The following is a 26,443-nucleotide window of genomic DNA, read 5'->3' on the forward strand; positions in this document are numbered from 1 at the left end:
GGCACAATCATAGCTCATTGTAACTTCAAGCTCCTGGGCTCAAGCCATCCTCCTACCTCAGCCTCTTGAGTAGCTGAGACTACAGGCATACACCACCATGCCTGGCTAATTAATTTTTTATAGAGGCAGAGTTTTGCTGTGTTCCCCAGGCTGGTGTCGACCTCCCATCCTCAAGCTATCCTCTGGCCTCGACCTCCCAAAGTGTTGGGATTACAGGTGTGAGCCACGACACCTGACCCAAATACCTGTTTTAAATAGACATTGAATAGTGCATGAAAATTTGGAACTATCGTAAACTGTGCTGTTCCCATTGCCACAAGCACTGTTAAAAGATAACAACTTTATCTGTGTTCTAAATTAGTCTGCTTTTTCCCTGGAGTCAGTGGTCTTTCTAAACAAGTATCAGTACTTTAGGTAGTTTTTAAAATGAATTAAAAGCCCTCAGAGATAATCTGCTTGTCTCAATCACAGTAAAGGCCCATTTTTGCTTCCCTAAGCAATTTTAATCATCCCCATAGGACATCTTTCCAAACTTTTCTTTTAGATAAAACATTGAATTGTTTCAACAGTGTCCTTCCTATATGCCAGGCTCTGCTGAACACTTTACCCAGATTATCCCATTTGATCCTTATAATAATCCACCAAAGGTGGCACCATGGTGATCCCCATTTTTCAGATGGAAGAATGGAATCTTAAAGAAGTTAAGTGACTTCTTCAGGCTCACCTGGGAAGTGACAGGAACTGGGATGTAAATCTAGTCTCTTTCACTCAAGAGCCCCATCTTCTTTTTTTTTTTTTTTTTTTTTTTTTTGAGATGAAGTCTCACTCTGTCACCCAGGCTGGAATGCAGTGGCACGATCTCGGCTCACTGCAACCTTCACCTTCACCTCCCGGGTTCAAGCAATTCTCCTGCCTCAGCCTCCCGAGTAGCTGGGACTACAGGCTCACACCACCACACCCGGCTAAATTTTTTTTGATATTTTTAGTAGAGACAGGGTTTCATCATGTTAGCCAGGATGGTCTCGATCTCCTGACCTCGGGATCCACCTGCCTCAGCCTCCCAAAGTGCTGGGATTACAGGCACGAGCCACCACGCCCAGCCCAAGAGCCCCATCTTTTGAGTATTCTTTACTGCCTCCCAAGGAATTCAATGTAATGAAAGGAGACGAAATGGACATTTCCTAGCTAATGATAAAGCCAGACCTAGCAGAGCATGGGTCTCCATCAAGGGCTGGGATCTGTCCATCCTACGTTTTCACCAGGTGAAAATGGGAGGAGAATTATGTGCACGAATGTTTCATCTAGGTGAAGAGCTGAATGTTGCAATTCCTGAAGATCCTAGAGCTAGAAAGGAGAGGACTGCTCTAAATATAAAGGTGGGCCAGCAAGGTGGCTCACGCCTGCAATCCCAGCACTTTGGGAGGCCCAGGCAGGAGGATCACTTAAGAGCCAGGAGTTCAAGACCAGCTTGGGCAACAAAGTGAGACCCTGTCTCTTCAAAAATAAAGAAAAAAATAGCCAGATGTGGTGGTGCACGCCTGTGGTCTCAGATACTCAGGAGGCTGAGGTGGGAGGATTGCTTGAGCCCAGGTGATCAAGGCTGCAGTGAGTCATGATCATACCATCACACTCCAGCCTGGGTGACAGAGCGAGACTCTGTCTCACAATAATAATAATATTATTAATAAATATAAATGTGATGCTGTACATCACATTTGTATACAGGTACCCAGGGGATTGTGGAACTCTATGAAGTGAAAGTGTCTCTCAGGGGAGATGATGTTAGATTTCTTTTGTTAAGGCCTTATTTAGTTCATTATTGCTTTGTTTCCTCTTTGGAGCTTTGCTGCCCTAGATAACCAGAGGAAAATCTTTCATTTATCCTAGAGTTTGGTCTTCCACAACTGTGTTTCCCCAAAAGATGCCGTGCTGTTCTGATAGACTTTAGTTCTCTGTGAGCCTCTTGGAGAGCTAATCGAATTAACGTATGTAATGTTGGCTTGGTCAGGGTTCCCCAGAAAGCAAAGCCTGAGGCAGAAGTTTATATACAGCTGCTTTATTCAGGAGCATAAGTCAATATAAAGGAGTTGGATTTAAAAAAAATAAAAACTTAATACGAAATAATGACGCTTTGCTTTTAATGTCCACAGTCTTGGCCCTCAATTTTATATTCCAGAAATCCCTCAGTAGGTAATAATGATGATAATTTTTAAAGTCTGGTTTGGGTGTGGGAACAAGTGTTAGAGGGGTGAGGAAGTGGATTGTTACTTAGGAAAATTTTAAGTGTGGCCGCTCTCATACTTGAAAAAAAAGTAAGAGTTTATTTTTCTCTTAACTATGAGAATGAAATTTATTCAGATATCTAAAAGGCTACATTATACGAAAATCAGTCCTATGATCAGGTAACTTAGGTAAAAATTCATAGAGAAAACATTGTACCTTTATATTAATAAACACATGAGAACTTATGAGGTAAGAATTATATTTTAGAATCAAAAGTAATTTCTATATGTATTTGTTTAAATAATACTTTATTAAAAATACCATAGCTTGAGATACTGTGGAAGAATTTCTTCTTGTTCTGGTCACATGTACTCTAAAAGGTGTTTTGTTGTTGTAGTTGTTGTTTTTTGAGACAGAGTCTCACTCTGTTGCCCAGGCTGGAGTGCAGTGGCGCGATCTCGGCTCACTGCAACTTCTGCCTCCCGGGTTCGAGCTATTCTCATATCTCAGCCTCCCGAGTAGCTGGAATCACAGGCACCTGCCACCATGCCCGGCTAATTTTTGTATTTTTGGTAGAGACGGGGTTTCGCCATCTTGGTCAGGTTGGTCTCGAACTCCTGACCTCAGGTGATCCCCCTGCCTTGGCTTCCCAAAGTGCTAAGATTACAGGCTTGAGCCACCGCGCCCGGCCTTAAAAGCTGTTTTTTATTTTTGTGACACCAATAAACTGGAATGTGGCAGATAAGTTATGTAAAACCAAAAAGATAACAGAGAATTTGTTTTTATTTTTAACTTTCATTTTAGGTTTGGGGGTACGTGTGAAGGTTGGTTACATAGGTAAACGTGTCATGAGGGTTTGTTTTACATATTATTTCATCACCCAGGTATTAAGCTCAGTACCCCTTAGTTATCGTTTGTGCTTCTCTCCCTCCCCACCCCCTCCCCGAGAAGGCTTAATTTCTCCAGATTTTTTTAAAACTAAATTTCATAATCCAGAAGAATGAGGTTTTACAGTTAGAATGGAAATAATGCTACTAAATACAAAAACAAAATACATACTTAATACCCAACTGACAGACTGTGTTCTGTGTTCTATTTGTATTTTAAATCTATATAAGTGTTTAGAGACTTATGAAGTAAATATTTTGGTTTTTGCAGGACTTCTGTAGACAAGACAGATACTGTAAAGGTGAGAGTATATAATTTTTTTAGGATGTTTTGAGTCTATTTTAGCATCAATTTATACAGTTCTTAAATAACCAGCTTTAGTATAAAATTATATCTTATTCTAGTTAGTAGAAATGTTTACATAAAGGCTATTAGTAAATTATTTCAAATATCTCAAACTAATCTAGTTTTTATTTCTGCTTCTATTTTAGACAGCAAAGAACAAACAGAATGGCAGATTGCTAATGTTTGATCCAAACGGTAAATGATTTATTACTTTGAAAGAATATGTTTAGCCACTATCTTGTCCTAAATAGTAAGAAGACTATTGGAATCTTGAGTGTCATTGAATGACTTAGTAATTAAATCCTTTATTATGTTGCCTATCCTTTTAAAAATCCTAAATATTTGCCATTTAGAAATGTATGTTAGGGACATCAGTGTTAATAAAATACTGAGGGTATTTTTTTCTCTTTCAGAAAAAGTGATGATTGAATCAAACGAAGCAATGTCAGAGTAAGAAGATGTCTTTGATTGTGCAGCTGATCTCTCCCATGCCTTTTAAGCAATTAGAACTAGATAATGCAGCCATTTGTCACCCAATTAAATTTGAAAGGCCAGAAATGCATGGATTAGCACTTCAGCTTTTGCTGCAGTCAAAGCAATTGTTACTTAGATAGAAGGACAGTTAAAATGAAAAATGAATTTTGATGAAAATGTAGAAGTATAGATAATATTCACTTCTACTTTTTAATGCTTAAACACCCTGTATTCTGTATTTTACTTGTATCATAATTTTCATTGCTCATTCCTATTTCCCTTTGATACTTATTTCTTTCACAATATTTCTTCAAGTGAATATGTACTTTAAAATTAAACAGATTATTTACTATAACATGAATTGTTACTACTCAATAAAGAAAATAATCACCTCAACTAGTTGAAGAAACTGGTGTTAAAAAAATTGTATTGTTTCCAGCCTTTTGGCTAAGATCAAGTGTAAAAAAATCACAGTACAATATCAATTTAGTAGCTAAATTTTAAATATCTGCTCTGTTCAAGGCTCTGATTCTGATACTCTATTAAAGCCCTTCCTGTAGTCATCTCCTACTTTCTGAAAAAAAAAATCTCTATTTATTCTATGAAAAATTACAGCTTGAAAGTTGATCATAAACACAATTGTGGGGATTACTGACAAATTAGTAGGTACTATTCTGGTGGGATTCTTCTATTCAAATTCATATTGTTTTTGTTTATTCTAAATATTGACTGGGAAAAATTCTACCCTAGGCAACATATATTTAAATTTTCATATTGTCAAAACGAAAAATGTCCACCTTGGCTTTTGTTGTAAATTATATGTATATTACATATTATATAATACATGTTTTTATATTAAAGAGAAAGTAATGTATAGCAAATCAGTGACAGAGGACCTTATTTATTTTCATTTAAAGTTACAATCAACCAGAAAAAAAGAGCCTTGTTACATATAGTAATCTACATGTAATTTTATATGTATCCTATTACATGGTTGAAAACATTTAATAAAATCTAAAAAATGTTTAGTTGTCTTTGAGGGATATTTGAAATATAACTTGCAATAATAGTAATAGAAGTTACTAGATCATAGATGAAAAGAAATTACTGTTATATCAATGAGCCCCAATGTTCTTTGAGTGATAAGCAGTGTTGGAACTGGAGCAAGGGGTGTTCCACCTCCTGAGGTAGATAAACCCCGGGGATAAATCAGATGCAGTCTAGGCCAAAATAGAAAAGCAGAGTGGCTACTTGTTCTCTTGATCTCAGTCATAATTGCATCTGCCTCTCAAACTGCTTCTTGCAAGGTCAAAATGATCATTTCCCTTTAATTTGCTTTCAGAGAAGGACAAGGGTGGATAGTGTAGCCAATAAGCTTCACAGGTGTGTAGTTTTGTCACCTCAGGTACTTCACCCAGAGTTGAAGGTAAACAGGGTTAGTCCTAGAGAAAAATGATCAAGTAGGAAAAAACATTGGAGTGGGGAGATCTTTGCATGGGAAGAGTGTGACTGACCTGCAAAGTTGATGAATTTTTTCAGCATAGCTTCCATTCCACTCTCCACCCTGCTGCTGGCTTCATAGTCTGACTGGCAAGTGAGATTTGCCAAAAGATTTCATTTAGGTTGGGTTAGGGAAAACTAAAAGTTTTTTCTTTGCTTTAGTTTTTGTATTTTTCACTCCAGTCCCAGCCACAAGAAGTATGTGGACTCTATAAACCACAAGTTTCAAACTTCTGGGCACACAAATGCCACATTTAACATTTTCTTTTTCCTTAGAAATCCTATGTGGGAAAGATTTTGTCTACCCAGCAAATTACTTTCAGTTAACAAACTATTTTCAGCAGCAGAAATAAAATATGTATTTAATGCTGGATAAAGTTTTCTAGATTTTGGACCTTACTGGATTTTTTGGTCAAGCTTTCAGGCATAAAGATTGAGGGGAAAATGGCTGAAGCAAATCCACAGCACTCAGCGCTGACTGAGCTTGAAAAAAAATTGTATCTCTAGGACTTTTCTTACATAATCACATGTTTTATCACCTTTTCTAAAATGAATAATGAGCTATTTTTTATTCCCATTTTTATACATCAAGTAAATGCCTCTTTGGACGCAGACCAAGATTGACAAGCAAACTTAATACCTCACCAGCACAGGTCTCTGTAAATGTAGCTAAAACATTCTCAGAAAAGTAAGTTTTAATTAATTTTGTTTTTAGGCCCATGTTTGACAAGTATAAATCATTTTATGACAAAGTTTAAAATAGAAATCTCCTGAAAAAATTATTTCAGTAGAAGTTTTGGGACACTAAATATACCCAACACGCTGAGGAAAAAATTCTAAAACTTAGGTTATCTGCCCTCTAGCATAAATATGTTCCAATGGAATGTCTAACCTGATTAACTCTGTAATTTTATTAAGTACTAAATTAAAGACTTTTGCATTTCCAAAGAATATTATTGCATAAAGTAAAATTTTAAATCTTTCCTCAGTTGTAATTGTAGTTAACAAAAACAGATCTGTTAGAGTATACTGGTTACCTGTTTTTCTTAGTTAGGGGCTTTATTACCATAAATAACATCACTTTCTCAAATAGAAGTCAATAGATTTTAGGTGAAGAGGAAATTGACCTTTGGGCCTCCGATTCTTTGAAACTGTGCAAGAAAGACCATAGAAAGTGAACAGAAAAGCCATTTATGTCTTACTGTTAAAATCAGGATTTGATCAGCTCTCATATAGGTATTTTTCTGGCATGTTCACTGCTTCCAAATAGTAATATTCCATTTACTTCAGGTCATTGAGTATGTTGGCTGCCTCCATGTGTGTTTCATTAAAATTATTATAGGCATTTCCAGTTATTCAAATACCCAGAACTATACTAGCTAAATTCCTGTTTTAAGGGATGTAACTCAGTGAATATATGTGCCATATTTTATTCTAAAGCACACATTTTTTTCATATTTTAACACCTTTTACAATCAATGTCATCTTACACTTATATTTGGCAATATATTTTTCTTTTTTAGTGTACATAAAACAATGGTATGTCTTATAATAAACAGATTGTATCTTAGATTCAATGAAATACTTTAATTCAGGGAAGAAAAAAGACATCAAAGCCCTTTTATGTAGATCAGCTATGAGAGCATATAAATTTTAGTAATCACTAGTGTGGTGACCTTTTACATAACAGGAGTCTCACAATCCTGGAAACTGAATATTTCAGTGATTCTACAACTTTTCATATGTAGAGTTTCTTCTTGGATGCTTTCTGTCACAATTAGAAGATCAAACAGGGCAGAGGCAGAACAAATGTAAATCATCTTTACTGTGCATTTTTCATTTCCAGAGAAGGGTTTTGCTTTAGCCATATATACTAGGGAAGTAAAGATTCCATTCCCTCCCATAGTATTAAGGATGTAACAACCTGGTCAACCTATTTGCTAAATTAGTGCATAGGACCACTAACTTAACTACTAATGTTCTGGATTCACATTTCCATGAGGGAAAAAAACAGAGCCATTGTAACTTTGGGGAACAAATAATACTTTACATCTTTTTATATATTTCCATGCAAACTAGAAGGTGAATTTTTAAAACTTTATGAAGGAGACAAATTGAAAGATTCGCAAGACCTCAGAAAAAGAGACCTGGGGGGCTGGGCACAGTGGCTCATGCCTGTAATCCCAGCACTTTGGAAGGCCGAGGTGGGTGGATCACAAGGTCAGGAGTTCAAGACCAACCTGGCCAAGATGGTGAAACCCCGTTTCTACTAAAAATACAAAAATTAGCTGGGCATGGTGGCAGGCACCTGTAATCCCAGCTACTAGAGAGGCTGAGGCAGAGAATTGCTTGAACCTGGGAGGCAGAGGTTGCAGTGAGCCGAGATCGCGTCACAGCACTCCAGCCTGGGTGATAGAGCGAGACTTGGTCTAAAAAAAAAAAAAAAAAGACCTGGTTTTTTTTCCCACAAGCATAGGGTGCTGTCTTTGTGAACAGAGGGCACCTCATTAAGAATTCCTTGTTTCAGTGTGTTATTTACTAACATGAAGCTTCAAGTTTAAAGATTAAAAGGGAGAGTTAACCCATTTTTAATTAAGCTACTTAATGAAAAAGGCTATTTTATATTATGACCAAGGGCTAATATTAGTGTTGGACTCTGCATAAGCATAGCATTTAGCAATGGCAAAAATCGATTTATAAACTTAAAAACTCAAGGCTAATTTTCTTAGTTTTATTCCATCGTATCACTATGATGTACCAGAGACATTTATATAACTGATTACTTAAATGCTCTGTGTTAAAGAACTCTGAAAAGAGTCTAAGAATTGTTATACGATAACAAATGCCAGTCAGCAATAGAATTTTAATCATTGTAAAATAATTTGTAATGCTTTTCCACAAAGAAGATACTACATTTTAGCTATTTAGTTTATTGTTGACATATTATATTGTATGTTTATATTAGATGTGGTGTCTGTGTTTAAAGCATTAAACAGAATTATGACCTAAGAAAATATTTTTTCACTGTCTAACATATAGGAAGGAAGTCCCTTCTAAGAATATTGAAAATAAAGTCTCTTTAAAGACTACTGAAAATAGAGTATCTTCAAGGAGTATCGAAAGTAAAGATATCTTAACAAATCTACAGTCTGACCTATTGTCATCTTCCTGCTTAAAAGAAAGCACAGGTAATAACATTTGTTTCATTGAATTAACTAACTATGGCTTCTAATTGAACCCTCCTTTTCTGCGACCTTTGGGAACTGACAACTCTGTAGATCTGGGGCGGGTCATGAGAATCAGTAGTTCTTCAAAGTCATGTTCTAGGTGATTCTTATATTCAGCCAGGTATGAGATCCATGGATATGCATTACATAAGATGGTAATTACAGAGTCTTAAGTCCTGGAATGAATTAAAATACCTATGAAAGCATTAACACGTTCCATTCATTTAATAACCAGAGTGAAAGCCAGAGTGCCAGGCACTGGTTTAGAGGCTATGGATACAGAAGTTGGCAAAATAGGGAAAGCCCTTGTCCTTATAAAGTTTACATTCTAGTAGAAGACAGACAGCTGACTATTGAAAATAAAAAACAGGCCAGGTATAGTGGCTCATGCCTGTAACTCTCAGCACTTTGGGAGACCAAGGCAAGAGGATCAGCCCAGGTCAAGCCCTAGAGTTTGAGACCAGACTGGGCAATATAGCAAGACCCGATCTTTGAAAAAAATTAAAATTAAAAAAGAAAAATTGCCAGGCACGCTAGTATGTACTTGTAGTCCTAGCTACTAGGAAGGCTGAAGCAGGAGGATTGCTTGAACCCAGGAGTTAAAGGCTACAGTGAACTATGATCATGTTCCTGCACTGGATGGGTGACAGAGCAAGACCCTGTCTCAAAAAGAAGTTTAAAAAATTTTGAAAATTAAAAATAAAAATAAAATAAAAATAAAAAATAAAAAAATAGGCTGATGCAAAGATAGTTATCCAAATTGATTGTTCATAGCTACAGAATTAACTCCTTGTTTTACTCTTTCTACCCCTCTCACTACTGCACTTGACTAGTCTAAAAGAAAAAACAATTAAAAACACAAACACTGTAAACTTAGCACTTTTAGGTGGGTGGATCACTTGAGGCCAGGAGTTCAAGACCAGCCTAGCCAACATGGCAAAACCCCATCTCTACTAAAAATATAAAAATTAGCTGGGTGTGGTGGCGTGCGTCTGTAGTCCAGCTACTCAGGAGGCTAAGGCACAAGACTCTCTTGAACCTGGGAAGCAGAGGATGCAGTGAGCCAAGATCACATCACTGAACTCCAGCCTGGGCGACAGTGAGACCCTGTCTCCAAAAAAATAAATAAATAAAAATAAAAACACAAACACATAAGTAAGGTAATTGCAGGTTGTGGTAGGTGCTATAATGTAAATAAACAGCTCCTGGAGAGAGGACTGCTTTAGATCTAGGGATCAGGAAACTTCTCTCATGCTGCTAACTGTTTGTGAAGTGAATGAGACAGTTCCTGTGACATCACAAAATGTCCCTAATTCCTCATTATGACCTCCCTTGGTGACATCAGTGCATTGAGTCAGTCTACAGGCTAGGTGCACACTGGACGATCAGGGTGGTTGTGAGCTGATGGAGACTGTAAATGAACCAGAAACAGGTAGACAGATGGCCTGAATAACACAACCGTCATACTCTTGGAAGAACTTGATATTCCTTTTCAGGGTAGCATTTTGGGTTTAGAGTCAGGAGTTTGTTTTAGAGTCATTAGTTTTACCTTTTTTTTTTTTTTTTTTTGGTTCTGTGTTTTCTTAACATTGTCTTCTATGAAGCTCTCCTAGATTTCCTCATTTTCTTCTTTCTAACACAATGTATATACACTATTTAGAGTAGCTCATGGCTACCTTCCCATCAAAGAAGGCATCTCAGAGACTTCCCAGGCACTCAAAATCATACAAGACAGGGTGGATGTAACACAAGTTCAATTTCAAACTGTGAAAGACTTCCACAAAGCTGAAGGAGCCAGCAGGCTCACTCAGTAGTATTTCCCCAGGAGATGATTTAAACTTACTTTAATAGAAGTATATTTATTTTATTGTGTATTAGTAAAAATAGTACAAGATATAGTTAAGAATATGGACTCTAGGGCCAGACCGACTCACAGATCTACCACTTAATTAGCTGTGTGAAGTTGGCCAGTATATTTAACCTCTGTGTCCCTCAGTTTCCTCACCTATAAATGGGAATAAAAATAGTACATACTGCCTTGATGTTGAGAGATTTAAATGAGTTAAAATATGTAGTGTTTTGAATATAAGTTTGTTATGATAATTATGTTACTTTTATTAATATATCAGTTTAATGAATAGTAATAGGATCTGGCAAAATTTAATTTGCGAACTTTTCGATCTCTTTTGATTAAATTAGGTATATTCTCTTTTAGGTGAAGTGAGCAAAGATGCAGTCATTGTAAAGCAGGAGAAAAATAATGAATATTGTCTTCAGGATATTGATGATAAATTGTCAGAATCAGCAGAGGATGATGGTGAAGATGATACCAATGATGAAGATGATGATGAAGATAGTAACCCTAAAAAGAATACTCAGGCCCCACTAGAGTTAATGGCAGAAGTAAGTTTTACTTGTGCATATAATTGAAGAAACTTTAAAATATTGAAATAACTAAAGATTGAAGATTTAAAATCACTACTGTGAGAACTAAAAAAGTAGATCTCATGGAGGCAGAACATAGAATGGTGGTTACCAGAAGCTGGACGGGAAGAAGGGAGATAAAGAGAAGTCCATTAAGGGGCACAAAAATACAGTTAGATGGAAGGAATAAATTCCAGTATTCAGTAGTACAGTAGGGAAATTATAGTTAACAGTAGTTTATTGTATACTTTAACCAGAAGAGAAAAATTGTAATATTCCCAGCACAAAGAAAAGATAAGTGTTTAAGATGATGGATAATCCAATTGCCTTGATTTGATCGTTACACATTGTATACAAGTATCAAACATGTACCCCCAAAATGTATACAATATTATATATCGATAAAAAATAAACATTTTTAAAAATTAATAAAAAGATCCTTGTCCACACACAGATGCTTACCTGGCTACTCATCTCCCTTACTACTTTCACCAGGTTAGAGGTGAAAGAAGATTCTGGAAGGGACATGCAGTATTTTGGTAAGACTGAGGCAGGAGTAAGAGAAGTTTTGGTATAAAACTCTTCAAGGACTGCTTTAAGGAAAGCTTTCTATACACTGGGCACCATGCTAGTTGCTGGGGATATAGAAATAAATAAGAGAGACATGTCTTTGCCCTTGATAACATGCGCATATATAAATAATTACAATAAGATGAAATGTATGCTAGTAACAAAAGTTATTTATTAAGTTTTCTGGGAACAGGGAGGACTAAGGGACTAACTGAAAAAAGAAGCAGGAGGATCAAAGAATAAGAGGAGGATTTTTAGAGGAAGAGACACAAATAGAATCTTGGAAACCTGAAGGAAGAGGCAAGTATAGAATTCATCTGTTAAAACAAGAGAAGGCATTACTGGCATCAGAAAAGGCATATATGAAGGCATTGAAGCCTGAAACAACAGACTCAAAAATTATACATAAGCATTTACTGATAATTCTATGGAGAACAAAACAATTTTACCTTGCTTGTTGTGATATCACAGTCTGCCTTTAATTATTATTATACAACCTCATGTATGTTGTATAATAGGACACTCATTTCCCTTTCCCATCCTTTGTATTATTTCCCATGCATTTTACTTCTATCCATGCATATGTTGTAAGCCCTTCAATACATTATTTTTTTTTAATGGTTAATTCTCTTTTAAAGAGATTTTAAAATCTCTTTTCAAATGTCCTTTATATTTACCCACATATGTGCAATTTCTGGATCATAGCTTTCTGTAGATCCCAATTTCTACCTGATATCACTTTTCCTTTACCCAAAAAACTTCCTTTAGTATTTCTTATAATGCAGTTCTACTGGCAATAAATTCTCTCAGCCTTGTTTTGTCTTAAAAGGTCTTAATTTCACTTTCATTTAAAACAAATTTTTAGCTAGAGAATTCTAGATTGCCAAGATTTTTTTTTTAGGGCTTTGAACGGTTGCTTTATTGTCTCATAGCTTGCATAGTTTCAGAAGAGATATCTGCTGTTCTTATCTTTATTCATCTGTATATAATATGTCTTATAAAATTTTTTTCTTCCATATTATTTTATTTCACAATTTAATTATGATGTGCCTAGGTGTGGTTTTCCTCATATTTCTTCTGCTCCTTAAGATTCTTGGATCTGTGAGTTTATAGTCTTCATCAAGTTTGGGAAATGTTCAGTTATTCTTCAAATATTTTTTCTGACCTCTGCTCTTCCTCTTTTCATCTAAGGTGCAATTGCTAAAATGCTGAACCACTCAGTATTGTCCCAGAGGTCACTGATACACCACTTAAATTTTTTTCAGTTTTTTTCATTTTTTTTTAGATAATATCTATTGCTATCTCTTCAGGTTTATAATCTTTTCTTTGCAGTTATAATCTGCTGTTAATCCCATCCTGCATTATATTTTTTTGCATTTCAGATACTATAGTTATCATCTCTAGAAGTTCTATTAAGATTTTTTATACCTATTATTTCTGTCATCATCATGTTCATATTTACCTCTGTTTTTGAGCATATGGCATATAATAGCTGTTTTAACATGCCTGCCTGCTATTCTATCATCTTTGTTAATTCTAGGTCAGTTTCTACTGATTGTTTTCTCCTGCTTATGGGTCTTATTTTCCTCCTCCTTTGCATGCCTGTATTTTGTTTGTTTGTTTGTTTGTTTTAACAGATGGGGTCTTGCTTTGCCAGGCTGGAGTGCAGTGACTACTCACAGGCATGATCATGTTACACTACACCCTTAAACTCCTGGGCTCAAGCAATCCTGCCTCAGCCTCCTGAATAGCTGGGGACTACAGGTGCACACCACCACACCTGGTACCTGGCAATTATTTACTGAATCCCAAACATTGTAAATCTTATGTTTTGGGGTACAAACTTTTTTTGTTTTTCTGTAAATATTGTTGGACTTCAGTAAATATTTGTTCTGGTGCACAGCTAAGGTGCTTGGAAGCAGGTATCTCTTTGACCCTTGCTTTTAAGCTTTGTTAGGGAGCATCCAGGGCAGCCTTTATGTAGCATAAGGACAGTACTAAGGCAGTGCCCTTATGGGAATTCTCCCCAGTGTGCTGCGTGTTAGGAGGACCTTCCACTCTGGCTGGTAAGAACATGAGCTGCTCTCAACCCTGTCTGATAGCCAGTGATTATTCCACCTGCTCATTCTAGTGATTCTTTCTCCAGATTCAGATAGTTTCTTCACACTCACATGCAGATCATTACCAGCCAAAGACTCAAAGAAACACCTCTGCAGATTGCTGGAGCCCTCTGTCTTTGTGAAACTCCCTCCTCTTTTGAAAATTATAGCCACCTTGGCTATAATCTCTGCAGTCCAAACTATGTTATTTCAACCCAGAGAAATCACTGGTTTCTGTTTAGATTTTTCTTCCTCATGCTGGCCCCTGGAAACAGCCTACAAGTGGTAAGCTAAGGCAATCATAGGACCCACTTTGTTTCCCTACTCTAAGAAATATCACTGTCCTGTGGTATCTGTTGTCCAGTGTCTGAAAACTGTTGTTTCATATATTTATGTCTAATTTTATGGTTGTTTAAGGAAGGACAGTAAGTCTGCTCTCTATTACTCCATCAGGGCCGAAAGCCTCAATTAGATTTTTAGCACAAAATAAAAAATGCTTATGTACTTCTCTTCTTAGATAATTTAATTGCTAGCCATGGAATAATATAAAGAAATCAGTCATATTATATTTACTATATTTCCTTCCTAGAATAAAGCATATATAGGAAATTTTGAAACCTCCTTAATATTATAAGGTGCTTTTAAGAAAGAAGAAGAAAAATTGATGCCAAATATTAGAAAGACTTCACTTAGTCTTCTTTTGACTAGACACCTAAATCATTCATGAATTGTAGAGCATTCAATGACCCTATCTACCATAACTAGACTCTCTGGAGTTGTTTTGTTTTTTTCTTTTTCAACATTTAATTATAAAAGTTATCCATTAATTCATTTTCATGTAAAAATTCAGATAATATGAGATTGCTTCCTTTCATATCTTGTTTTGTACTGTGCATAAGATTTTTTGTTTTCACAATGCGTCCCTTTTTAGTTGTCCCAATTTTTAATTTTTATTTTATTTTATTTTCGAGACGGAGTCTTGCTCTGTCGCCCAGGCTGAGTTCAGTGGCGTGATCTCAGTTCACTGCAGCCTCTGCCTCTCGGGTTCAAGCGATTCTCCTGCCTCAGTCTCCCGAGTACCTGGGACTACAGGTGCACGCCACCACGCCCAGCTAATTTTGTGTGTGTGTGTTTTTAGTAGAGACGGGGTTTCACCATGTTGGCCAGGATGGTCTCAATCTCCTGACCTTGTGATTCACCTACCTTGGCCTCCCAAAGTGCTGGGATTACAGGTGTGAGCAACCACATCTGACCAATTTTGTAAATTTTAAAACCTATAGAAAAATGGAAAGAGTAGAACAATGAACACCTGAATACTCTTTACCTAGATTCACTACTCATTAACATTGTGCCTCATTTGCTTTATCTTTCTCTTTTGATAGGAGAGGCATAGATATAGCCTAGCCATATACTTCTTCTTCTTCTTTCTTTCTTTATTTTTTTTAAATTTTTTGAGACAGAGTCTTGCTCTGTCGCCCAGGCTGGAGTGCAGTGGCACAATCTCACCTCACTGCAGCCTCTGCCTCTGAGTTGAAGTGATTCTCGTGCCTCAGCCTCCTGAGTAGCTGAGATTACAGGTATGCACCACCATGCCTGGCTAATTTTTTTTTTTTTTTAAGTAGAGATCGGGTTTCACCATGTTGGCCAGGCTGGTCTCGAACTCCTGGCCTCAGGTGATCCACCCACCTCGGCCTCCCAAAGTGTTGGGATTACAGGCATGAGCCACTGTGCCCATCCTAGATATACACTTCTGACTGAAATACTTGAAATTAGTTGTAGACATCATGAAACTTCACCCGTAAATACTCAAGCATGGGTCTCCAAAGTTCATTCTTCAGTGTAACACTATATCCTTATCACAACTAAGAAAATTAGTAATAATTCTGTAATATATAATATTCCACCAAATTTAGATTTCTGAATTTATCTTTAAAATGGCTTTTGTAGCTTCTAGCTGGATTTTTTTCCAGTCAGATATCATCAGTGTTTATGCTTTTTGTTTAGTTGTTAAGCATCTCTTTATTTCGAATATCACAAATAATTTTTTAAACCTGTCTTCAGCTTAATTTTGGAGTGTTAGATAATTCTCATCAAGGGCTTCTGCAAAACATCCATTGCAAGAATTTCTTAATTTTACTGCCTTTTGAACTATTAAAGGAAATATATTTTATGCTAACAAAAACAACAAATAGGTCAATACAAGGGAGTCTGAAATTGATTCCATACTTCTTTTCTTTTTCTGAGGCTAGTATTAATATAATGCTTCATTAAATAGACTACATATTAGATAATATTAAGAAATTCCTAAATGTTTAGGTATGATAATAATATTTTGATTGGGTTTTATAGTAATGAAAATGAGATGATATCTGTAAAGTGCTTTAAAATAATCCAGACAGAGGTGGGGAAAGAGTGTGTGGTGATACCGGTGGAACCCGAATTTTGAAGCTGAGAATTGGGAAATTGGATTTCTTTTACTATTCTCTCTACTTTTGTGTATATTTAAATTTTTCACAATAGATTTTAAAAATATAAAAATAGCTGCATATTTTACTGATCACATTCTCTGTCCATGCTCAATTAAACTAGGCATTAACAACAAAAATAACAATAACAAATTAAAACCACTTAAAACTAAAAAATATTTTTCTAAATGGCATGAATGTAAAAGAAAAATAAAAAATAAACTTCAGCTGGGTGCGGTGGCTCATGCCTGTAATCCCAGCACTTTGGGAGGCTAGGCAGGAGAATCACTTGACGTCAGGAGTTCAAGACCAGCCTGGCCAACATGATGAAATCTCATCTCTACTAAAAATACAAACAGCCAGGCACGGTGCCTCACGCCTGTAATCCCAGCACTTTGGGAGGCCAAGGCAGGCGGATCACCTGAGGTCAGGAGTTCAAGACCAGCCTGAACAACATGGTGAAACCCTGTCTCTACTAAAACTACAAAAATTAGCCAGGCATGGTGGCAGGCGCCTATAATCCCAGCTACTCAGGAGGCTGAGGCAGGAGAATCTCTTGAACCTGGGAGGCGGAGATTGCAGTGAGCCGAGATGGCGCCACTGCACTCCAGCCTGGGGGATAGAGCAAGACTCTGCCTCCAAAAAATAAAAATAAAAATACAAACAATTAGCCAGGTGTGGTGGTGCATGCCTGTAATCCCAGCTTCTCAGGAGGCTGAGGCAGGAGAATCACTTGAACCCAGGAGGCAGAGGTTGCAGTGAGCCGAGATTGCACCACTGCACTCCAGCCTGGGCAACAGACCAAGACTCCATCTCAAAAAAAAAAAAAAAAACTTAAAAACTATTTGGAAAATAGTAATCACCACAACACTAATTATTAAAATTTTGAAATAAGCTTAAAATTTCAAAGCTTTGATGATAATGATGATGATTCAAGGAAGAATGACAATAAATGAACTAAATATTAATGCCAGAAACTAGAAAAATAAAATAAACATAAAACAAGAAAAATAATTAAACTTTAATTCAAACTAAAAACCAAATTAATGTATCAAGAGTTGGATATTTGAAAAAAGGATGACTTAGATATAAACCACTAAACATCATAATTAAAATGGAAGAAAACCACAAATAGGAAAGAAAATGAAAATGTCTTAACCTAGACAAGAATAGATTTTAAAAATATAAGAATTCTATTGCATGAGTTGAACCTACCATGTTTAAGACCATACCATGTTTAACCTAGACAAGAATAGATTTTGAAAATATAAGAATTCTATTGCATGAGTTGAACCTACCATGTTTAGGTTTAACATACCATGGGCAGGGGGTTAAGATAATGTCAAAATTTTACCCTCATGATGATGGGTTAGTAACTTTATACCTTTAATTTCAGAGAAGTGTCAGGTGGTACAGCAGTCAAACCTTAACTGAGCATGCATTTATCCATATTAATTAGTATGTGAGGCCGAGGCGGGCGGATCACGAGGTCAGGAGATCGGGACCATCCTGGCTAACATGGTGAAACCCCGTCTCTACTAAAAAAAAAAAAAAAAAAAATTAGCCGGGCACGGTGGCGGGCGCCTGTAGTCCCAGCTACTCCAGAGGCTGAGGCAGGAGAATGGCGTGAACCCGGGAGGCAGAGCTTGCAGTGAGCCGAGATCACGCCACTGCGCTCCAGCCTGGGCGACAGAGCGAGACTCCGTCTCAAAAAAAAGTAAATAAATAAAATAAAATAAAAATAAAATAAAATAAATAATTAGTATGTGAATGAGAATTTTGATGAAATTAATGACTTATAGAAAAATCTCTGGAAGAGTTATATTTACATTAGAAATAAAATTTTTTTTAACCCATGGGAGAAATTGAGAAAACTGGTAGAGAACTACTTCTGAAAACAGTGTCTGGGTATTTATCAAATATCTGGAAGTATATGAGAAGGGTCTCTTTTGTATTACTATATGCCTCTGTCTCTTACAGAATAAAACTCATATACCTGCATGTGGTTCAGAATGTGTCACACACAAGCAAGAACAATCATCAAAGTATAGGGGATTTTTTTGTGCATTTTTTTAATGGAGGCAGTCTAAATAGCTATAATAGAAGATTAGTTTAGTAAATTGTAGCCTAAGTAAGTAAAAAATACGTAAGAATATTTCATGCCATGAGGAGAAAATGATCACAATCCATGGTTTATTTTTTTTAAGTTACTAAATAATCTTAAATGTTGTAAATGCATATGTGTTAATTTATGGAAAATAATACTTGAAAGAATATACATGAAGATGTTAAAAATAAATGTGTTTATTTTTCATAGATGGTAGAAATTAAGTGCTTCTTAATTGGGGACAGAATGTGTGTATTTAGCTTTTAAATTTCCTACATAAAAAAAAGATGTATTATTTTGTAACAAGAAAAGTATAATAAAAATAATAAAAACAAAACTGGATGATATAAGAGCAATGCTGGAAAATATCAAATGTACATTTTGTAAGTCTGCATTTTTTTCAACTGTCGTATAATTATGGACTAAGTTACAAATGAAACCTGTATCTGAACCAAAGGAATATTAAAATAAAGTGATTAATGTCTTCACTATCTGTGCCAGTTGAATCAACCTACATATTCTCAAATTGTTCAGTAGTACATACACAGTATGGCTGCAGGAAAGCAGAGGTATCATCCTTACCCCATGTGGCTCTGCCATCAGAGGTACTTCAATTTCCTTGATTAATTGATTCACTATTCATTATAGACTGACTCCTGGAAAAACATGTGGAAGTGTTAAAAGCAAAATAACTAATGATTAATGGAAGATTTTCTAGGGACTTTAGAGTTGACAACATTTAAATTCACTTATCTGAAGAATTTAATGTTTTCCAGTTCCTGAGAGCAGAAATGGCCCGAGAGTACCAGCTGGCAAAAAAATTATGTCAGATGAGTAAGTACAAAATACTTTCATATTTTCTAATCTTCTCTTTGTTTTCAAAAATGAATTCCATAATATATAAAATGGCTTGATTATCATAGGTCTAGTGAATTCCCTGATAGTGTCTCAGTGATTCCTTGATAATAAATTAGGTTGATTGGTATAAGGACTAATTTAGATCTCTAGAGTACATTTTAGTGGAATAAATTAACGTAAACTAGCATCGGCTAATTACCATCACTAGAAAATAAGTCAAAAATTTTACCCTCATGATGATGGGTTAGTAACTTTATACCTTTAGTTTCAAAGAAGTGTCACGTGACACAGCAGTCAAACCTTAACTGAGCATGCATTTATCCCACAAACATTGAGTGCCTACACATGCCAGCCACTGTTCCAGGCACTGGAAATACAATAGTCAGTCAGACAGATGACAATCCCACATTTGTGTCTAGTGTTAGAAAGACAATAAACAGATAGTGTGTCATGAATGATAGGTGCCATGGTGAGAAATAAAGTAGGGAAGAAGGAATAGAAGGTACTGGAGGAAGGCAAAGCAGTTTTAAATAGGATGGCCCAGGAAGGCCTCACTGAAAGACTTGAGGAATAGCCACATGAATATCTGGAGGAAGAGTGTGCCAGGGAGGATGAATGGCAAATGTGCTATGACAGGAGTGTGCCTGAAAGGAATAGTGAGGAGGACAGTGTAACGAGCAGAATGAGCATGGAGAAGTGTGATAGGAAATGAAGTCAGAGGCGTCATAGGCAAGGGGTTGTCAGATTGCATAGGCTCTGTTCTTTCCCTGAGGTGGGAAAACCACTGGAGGCTTTTGAGTAGAGCAATGATATGATCTACCTTATTTTTCTTTTTATCTTTGGTTTTTAATGGTTTGACTTGATGTTCAAAATAGTTGTGGGTTTTTTTGTTGCAGTTGTACTGTTCAGGGCATTTGCTGAGTTTCTTAACTCTGTGGGTTGATGTTTCTATCAGCTTTGAAAATTTCTTGGCCATTACCTTTTCAAATACCACTTCTAGTCTATTCTTTCTCTTCTCTTCCTGGGTCTCCAATTACACATAAATTAGACTTTTTTTTCATGATGTCCCATGTGTATCTTATACTCAGCTCTAGTGTGTTTTGTTTTCCTTCCTTTCTTTCTTTCTTTCTTTCCTTCCTTCCTTCCTTCTCCTTCCTTTCTTTCTTTTATTTTTGACAGGTTCTCGCTCTGTCACCGAGGCTAGAGTACAGTGGTGCAATCTCCACTCACTGCAACCTCTGCCTCCTGAGTTCAAGCGATTCTTATGCTTCAGCCTCACAAGCAGCTGGGATTACAGGCTTGTGCCACCATGCCTGGCTAATTTTTGTATTTTTAGTATAGAGATGGGGGTTTTACCATGTTGGCCAGGCTGGTCTCGAACTCTTGGCCTCAAGTGATTCTCCTGCCTCAGCCTCCCAAAGTGCTGGGATTACAGGGTGAGCCATGGCACCTGGCTCTCTTTCTTTTATTTCTATGTGTCAGTTTTAATATTTTCTATCTACCTGTTTTTGGTTTCTTTATTCTATCTTCTGCTGTATCCAGTATGCTGTTAAAACTATTTAGTGAGTCCAAGGTTGTCTCTTCCAATTTTAGAATTTCCATTTAATGATCTGGAAAGATTCCGGTTCTTTGTTGAACTCTATCATCTTTTCAACTATTTTATGCATCTTTTTCTTCTAACATATTAGTGATAATACGTTAAAAAAGAGAAAATAGCAACTCTACAATTAAACTTGTTGACAGCAAGACTCAAAATATTAAGCAGTGTTAAACTTAAATTCATTCTTACAGTAAAGTCCTTAAGTGAAAATGTAGCACAAGGATTGAGTGACGGTCTGCCCTGGCTTGCCTCACAAGAGTCCCAACTGTGGATAGAGTACTTCTAGATCATTGGCTCATTTTACAAATTGGTTTCTTGAATACTTCAACACTTCCTATCTTGTATCTGAGGTAAATAATCCTTTCAAGCACTTTTGACCTTTAGAGCCATTGAATAAAATATTTTAGTCAAAATTATTTTTGGTGACCCACAAATATAGAATTTTTTTTGAGACAGGGTCTTGCTTTGTCACCCAGGCTGGAGTGCAGTGGCACAATGTCAGCCACTGCAGTCTCAATCTCCCAGCTCAGGCAATCCTCCCACCTCAGCCTCCCTAGTAGCTGGGACTACAGGTGTGTACCACCACACCCACTAATTTTTGTATTTTTTGTAGAGACGGGTTTTGCCATATTCTCCAGGCTGGTCTCGAACTGCTAGGCTCAAGTGATCTGTCTGCCATGGCCTCCCAAAGCAATGGGATTACAGATGAGAGTCACTGCATCCAGCCAGAATTTCAAATTAGAAGGAATCCTGATAGAATCATGTTCAATTCTCTATTTTTATAAAAACACTGAAGTATTATTATTACTATTTTTGAGGCACGGTCTCACTCTGTCACCCAGGCTGGAGTGCAGTGGTGTGATCACAGCTCACTTCAGCCTTGAACTCCCATGCTCAAGGGATCCTACCACCTCGGCCTCTCAAGTAGCTGGGACTGTGGACACGTAACACCATGCCCAGGTAATTTTTGTATTTTTTGTAGAGGCGGGGTTTCACCACATTGCCCAGGTTGGTCTCAAACTCCTGGGCTCAAGCAAACCTTCCACCTCAGCCTCCCGAAGTGTTGGGATTACAGGCATCAGCCACTGCACCTGTCCAAAAGTGGTTTTTAAATGGAACTGAAAGTCAAGAGTCCAAAGTACTTTACATTTCTCCATTCATCTCATGAGTGACTATGAGATTTGGTGCCAATCAATCTTCCTATTTTTTGGTCACTTCACCTGTAAGTCAAAAGCCTGCAGCTCAGTCTCTTTAGGGTACCACACTTCTGCTCCCAGGCAGCCTGAGATCCTCTGCATAATACATGGAGGTCCTGGAAGATTTATTTAATAAATCATCAGTTGTAAATGTTAAAGAATAATGGCTCAAAAACCAAAATACTTCATTCCATTATATGTCTAATGCAAATACAGATATACTGTATCTTCCAAAAATATAGTTCCTACAAAACCTTCTATTTATTTTTGAATAAAATAACTCACTCTTTCCTATTAGCCTACAGTATACTTTTAAAGAAACTCGTATCTAAAGAAGCAAGCTGGAGAAACCCTCTTCTGGAAAGAAGCTTAGCCTCAGAGATTTAGACTATTAATGATAAGCATATTTTAGTCCAACGTAAAATGTGCAAAAAATTACTTTGCTCAGAAACCTTACGGGTATGTATAATGATACATAAAATACTTACAGGATCCTTAAAAGCAGCTTCTAAGCAGGCACGCAGTCATGCTAACCCAGACTGATGACAAATTGTTAGTTATGTTAGTAGATTAGGAAATAAAGTCCCTTTTTTGTGTCTATCAAGATGAAAGCCATGGGTGGGATCCTATGAGCCAATGGGGTCTAATTGAACAATCCACAATGGTTATCTCTCTCTCTCTTTGTTTTTTTTTTTTTTTTTTTTTTTTGAGATAGCGTCTCCCTCAGTCACTTAGGCTGGGATGCAGTGGCACGATCTCAACCCACTGCAACCTCCATCTCCTGGGTTCATGTCTTCCTCCTGCCTCAGCCTCCGAAGGAGCTGGGACTACAAGCATGTGTTACCACGCCCAGCTAATTTTTGTATTTTTTTTGTAGAGACAGGGTTTCACCAGGTTGCGAAGGCTGGTCTTGAACTCCTGAGCTCAAATGATCCACCTGCCTCAGCCTCCCAAAGTGCTGGGATTACAAGTGTGAGCCACCATGCCCAGCCTCACAATTATGTCTTACTTTTAGCCAGATGAAGAGCACACTTGATGTTTCAGTGCCCCCCTTGGAGGCCACCAAGATATTGAGCAGGAGTCACAATATTAAACGGATGATGCAAAATTATGAATACTCCTCAAGGCTGGTAGGAAGAAGTAGACAGAGATCTGTGGAGCAAGATCTAAAAAAGTGAATAAAATCATCTAGACAACTCTGAAACTAAGGGTATAAATCTTTCTGGCCTCTAGGATTTCGGTAACATACTAACAAGCCTAAAAAGTCTATTGTTGTGGTCCAAAAGAAAGGTGACACAGTGACATAAAGGATCAGCAGAAAGGAATAAATAGTACTGAAAACAATGGGTCCAATGAAGGTGGAGAATGTTGTTAAGCAGGCAATGACCAACGTGTAGACTACAGTAAAAGTTGTCAAGATGAAGAGAAAGAAGTAACATCAGTTTCCCCTATTGGAAAGATGTAACAAAATGGCATCTCTAGCATGGAAGAGGTTGCATTAAAAACAAACAAACAAAAACTTCCTCTGTGTTCCGATGAGACCTTTAGTAAAGGATGTCATGTAGATGGGTGGATGACATGAGATGAAGGATTAACAGACCTCTAGGCACACGGTCTTCTCATTAGCAAAGTCTCCATATTTTGCAGAATTTGTACCTTCTTTGGGAAATGATTATGTTCATGAAACACTCTGGCTACTGGCCTATGAGGGAAGCTATATTGAGGTGATAGAGATTGCTTTCTATGGATAGGAGGTAGAAAATATAATGAGGGCTGGGTGCAGTGGCTCATGCCTGTAATCCCAGCACTTTGGGAGGCCGAGGTGGGTGGATCAACTGAGGTCAGGAGTTTGAGACCAGCCTGGGCAACACGGTGAAACCCTGTCTCTACCAAAAATACAAAACTTAGCCAGGCGTGATGGCACACACCTGTAGCTACTCAGGAAACTGAGGCACGAGAATCACTTGAACCCGGGAGGCAGAGGCTGCAGTGAGCCAAGATCATGCCACTGCACTCCAGTCTGGGTAACAGAGTGACATGCTGTCTCAGGGAAAAAAAAAAAAAAAGAAAGAAAGAAAATATAGTAAGGATCATTTATCTTCCAAAGCACAAAATATAAGTGCAGAATTTTCTCTATTTGTACTCAGATATACCTGTGGTATAATTGTTAGTGTTTATTGCATTGTGCCTTTCACCTGCTCTGACTGACAGTTCAATTTCATTCTAAGGAGCCTGTTTGCTGAAACACTGAACGTTAATAACACACATTCTGTTGTCCATTTTCATTTTCAGTCCTAATCTATGAACCAGAAAATCCTGAGGCCAAGGAGTTTTTCACACTTATTGAAGAAATGTTGCTGATGGGTAATTTTAAAAATTGAAATTCCTTGTTTCTCATAGAACTATAAGCAGTCACTTTAAAAACCCGTTATCCCGGGAGATTGTCGATACATCTTTAGGAAGTGGTTAAGAAAAGGCTAAATGGCTGTCTTAAATGGTTTAGTGAAACAGCTTGTCCTCTGTGATGGTCACAATGACCCCCTTCTCTCTGTGGGATAGAACTGCCAGAGCAGAGCAGGCTCCCTGGGCACCAGGCATCAGGTATTGACAAGCAGAACATGCTAACATGGCTGCGTGTTAAAGGAATTACCCACAATTCCAGGGGAAGCCAAACCCTCTCAATTACCCTGTCTCACTTCCTTTCAATGGACAATTTTACTATTGTCAATAAAATTCTATGATAGAAAGAATTCTATGAAATTGTTAAATAGAATTTCATTGACAATAGTAAAATTATTTTTATAGACTTATGTTTTAAATTATCAAAAACACCTGTATGCCGGTAAAAATACATTTCTTCTTTGTACTACCGTTTGACCCTAGTGCAGTTAGCCAAGTCCAACTCAGTTCTTATGTTACAAATATATGTATTTCTTGGTAGAGGGAGGGGCAAGGAGAATTATTTTTCAGAGTGAAATATTAAGAAACACCTTAAGCAATCCTCTTACTTTCTGTGGCAGAGAAAACTCAGAATCATGAGCAAGACGGTGAAGACAGTGATGAAGACAGCAGTGGTGAGAGTAAAGGAGAAAGCCATGAGGAGCTGAGTGACGAGAGCTCTGACGAAGGTGAAGATGGATCATGAGTGTTGCTGCAATACTTAAAGCTTCATGTATTTTCATTAATGTATACCATGCAAATATAAAGATGAGAGTGACATTTTAGTCTAATTCTTCCTAATTTGGTACAGTTTCTTTTAAGTTATCTATATTCTTAGCTTAAGACTCTTCCTAATATTTAGGCCTTAGCTCAATATATGAGTTACTCAGAGAGGAAAATAGTTGAAAACACTTACATAGCACTGTGTGCCAGGTACTGTTCAAACTGCTCTACACACACTGTATAATTCAACAACCCCATTAAGTACTATTATTATGCCATTCTACAGATGAGAAAACTGAGGCACAGACAGGGTGAATAATTTGTCCAGTATCATACACCTATTTGTTTGTAGAGCCTGGATTTGTGCATGGACATTATTGCCCCAGAATTCATATGTTTAGTTCCCTATAAATTACCACCATTTCAGGCACTTATATATCATTCATCATTTGTTTGTTTGTCTAGATAATGGGATCTTGCCACATCAACCAGGCTGGTCTCAAACTCCTGGCCTCAAGTGATCCCCCCATCTTGGCCTCCCAAAGTTCTGGGATTACAGGCGTGAGCCACTGTGTCCAGCCCATTCATTATGTGTTCTTTACAGCATGTATCAGTGTCTGAAATGCTTGTTTAATTGTTCATTTCATCTTCTCCCTACCTGCCAGAGAATGCAACACCCATGAAGCAGAACTGTATCATTTTCCTCATAATATCCCAGCAACTGGACAAGTACCTGGCAAATAATAGAACACATATACCAAATTAATGAACAAATGAAGTGAAAGTTAGTGGAAATATTTACATTCTTTCATAAAACATTTACAAGACTTATACTTCTTATGTACCAATCTATTTTATTGTGCTGATTCTGTAGTTCTTGCTGGATTTCTGCCACTTTCAAATTAGGTTGTAAGGTAACTGTCTTAGTCTGTTTTTTGTGACTATAAGAAAATACCTGAGGTTTGGTAATTTATAAAGAAAAGAGGTTTATTTAGCTTACGGTTCTGCAGGCTGGGAAGTTGAAGATTGGGCAGTTGAATCTGGTGAGGGACTCATGCTGTTTCCACTCATGGCAGAAAGTAGAAGGGGAACAGGCATGTGCAAAGAGATCACACAGCAAGAGAGGAAGCAAGAGAAACCAAGGAAGCCAGACTCTTTTAACAACCCACTCTCATGGGAACTAATCCGTTCCTATGAGAGCAAGACCTCACTCACCCCCGGCCCCCAAATTAATCTACTCATGAGGGATTCAACTCACCCGCCTGACCCAAACACCTCCCACCTCCCAACTCCACGACATACTGG

The 26,443-nt window shown here is 37.2% G+C and overlaps 1 protein-coding gene across 13 annotated transcripts in view; it reads left to right on the top strand.

Moving 5' to 3' along the window:
* Positions 1-25,195, top strand: part of ERICH2 (glutamate rich 2) — a 28,536-nt gene extending 3,341 nt beyond the window's left edge. For 4 of the 13 annotated variants that reach the window (XM_055380269.2, XM_031008766.3, XM_055380268.1 and 1 more), the window contains exons 2-10: positions 3,382-3,412; positions 3,603-3,651; positions 3,870-3,906; positions 6,023-6,118; positions 8,470-8,618; positions 10,873-11,060; positions 19,099-19,156; positions 24,269-24,340; positions 24,997-25,195. In XM_055380269.2, coding sequence (XP_055236244.1) covers positions 3,636-3,651; positions 3,870-3,906; positions 6,023-6,118; positions 8,470-8,618; positions 10,873-11,060; positions 19,099-19,156; positions 24,269-24,340; positions 24,997-25,121 — 741 coding nt within the window. In that variant the 5' untranslated portion in view covers positions 3,382-3,412; positions 3,603-3,635 and the 3' untranslated portion in view covers positions 25,122-25,195. Of the gene's footprint in view, positions 1-3,381; positions 3,413-3,602; positions 3,652-3,869; positions 3,907-6,022; positions 6,119-8,469; positions 8,619-9,961; positions 10,090-10,872; positions 11,061-19,098; positions 19,157-24,268; positions 24,341-24,996 lie in introns of those variants that run through there. The other 9 variants (XM_055380265.2, XM_063694978.1, XM_055380264.2 and 6 more) reach the window with 4 other exon arrangements.
* The last annotated feature ends 1,248 nt before the right edge of the window (positions 25,196-26,443 follow it).

The sequence above is a fragment of the Gorilla gorilla genome, chromosome 11 (genome assembly GCF_029281585.2).
Source record: "Gorilla gorilla gorilla isolate KB3781 chromosome 11, NHGRI_mGorGor1-v2.1_pri, whole genome shotgun sequence".
NCBI classification, from domain to species: Eukaryota; Metazoa; Chordata; class Mammalia; order Primates; family Hominidae; genus Gorilla; species Gorilla gorilla.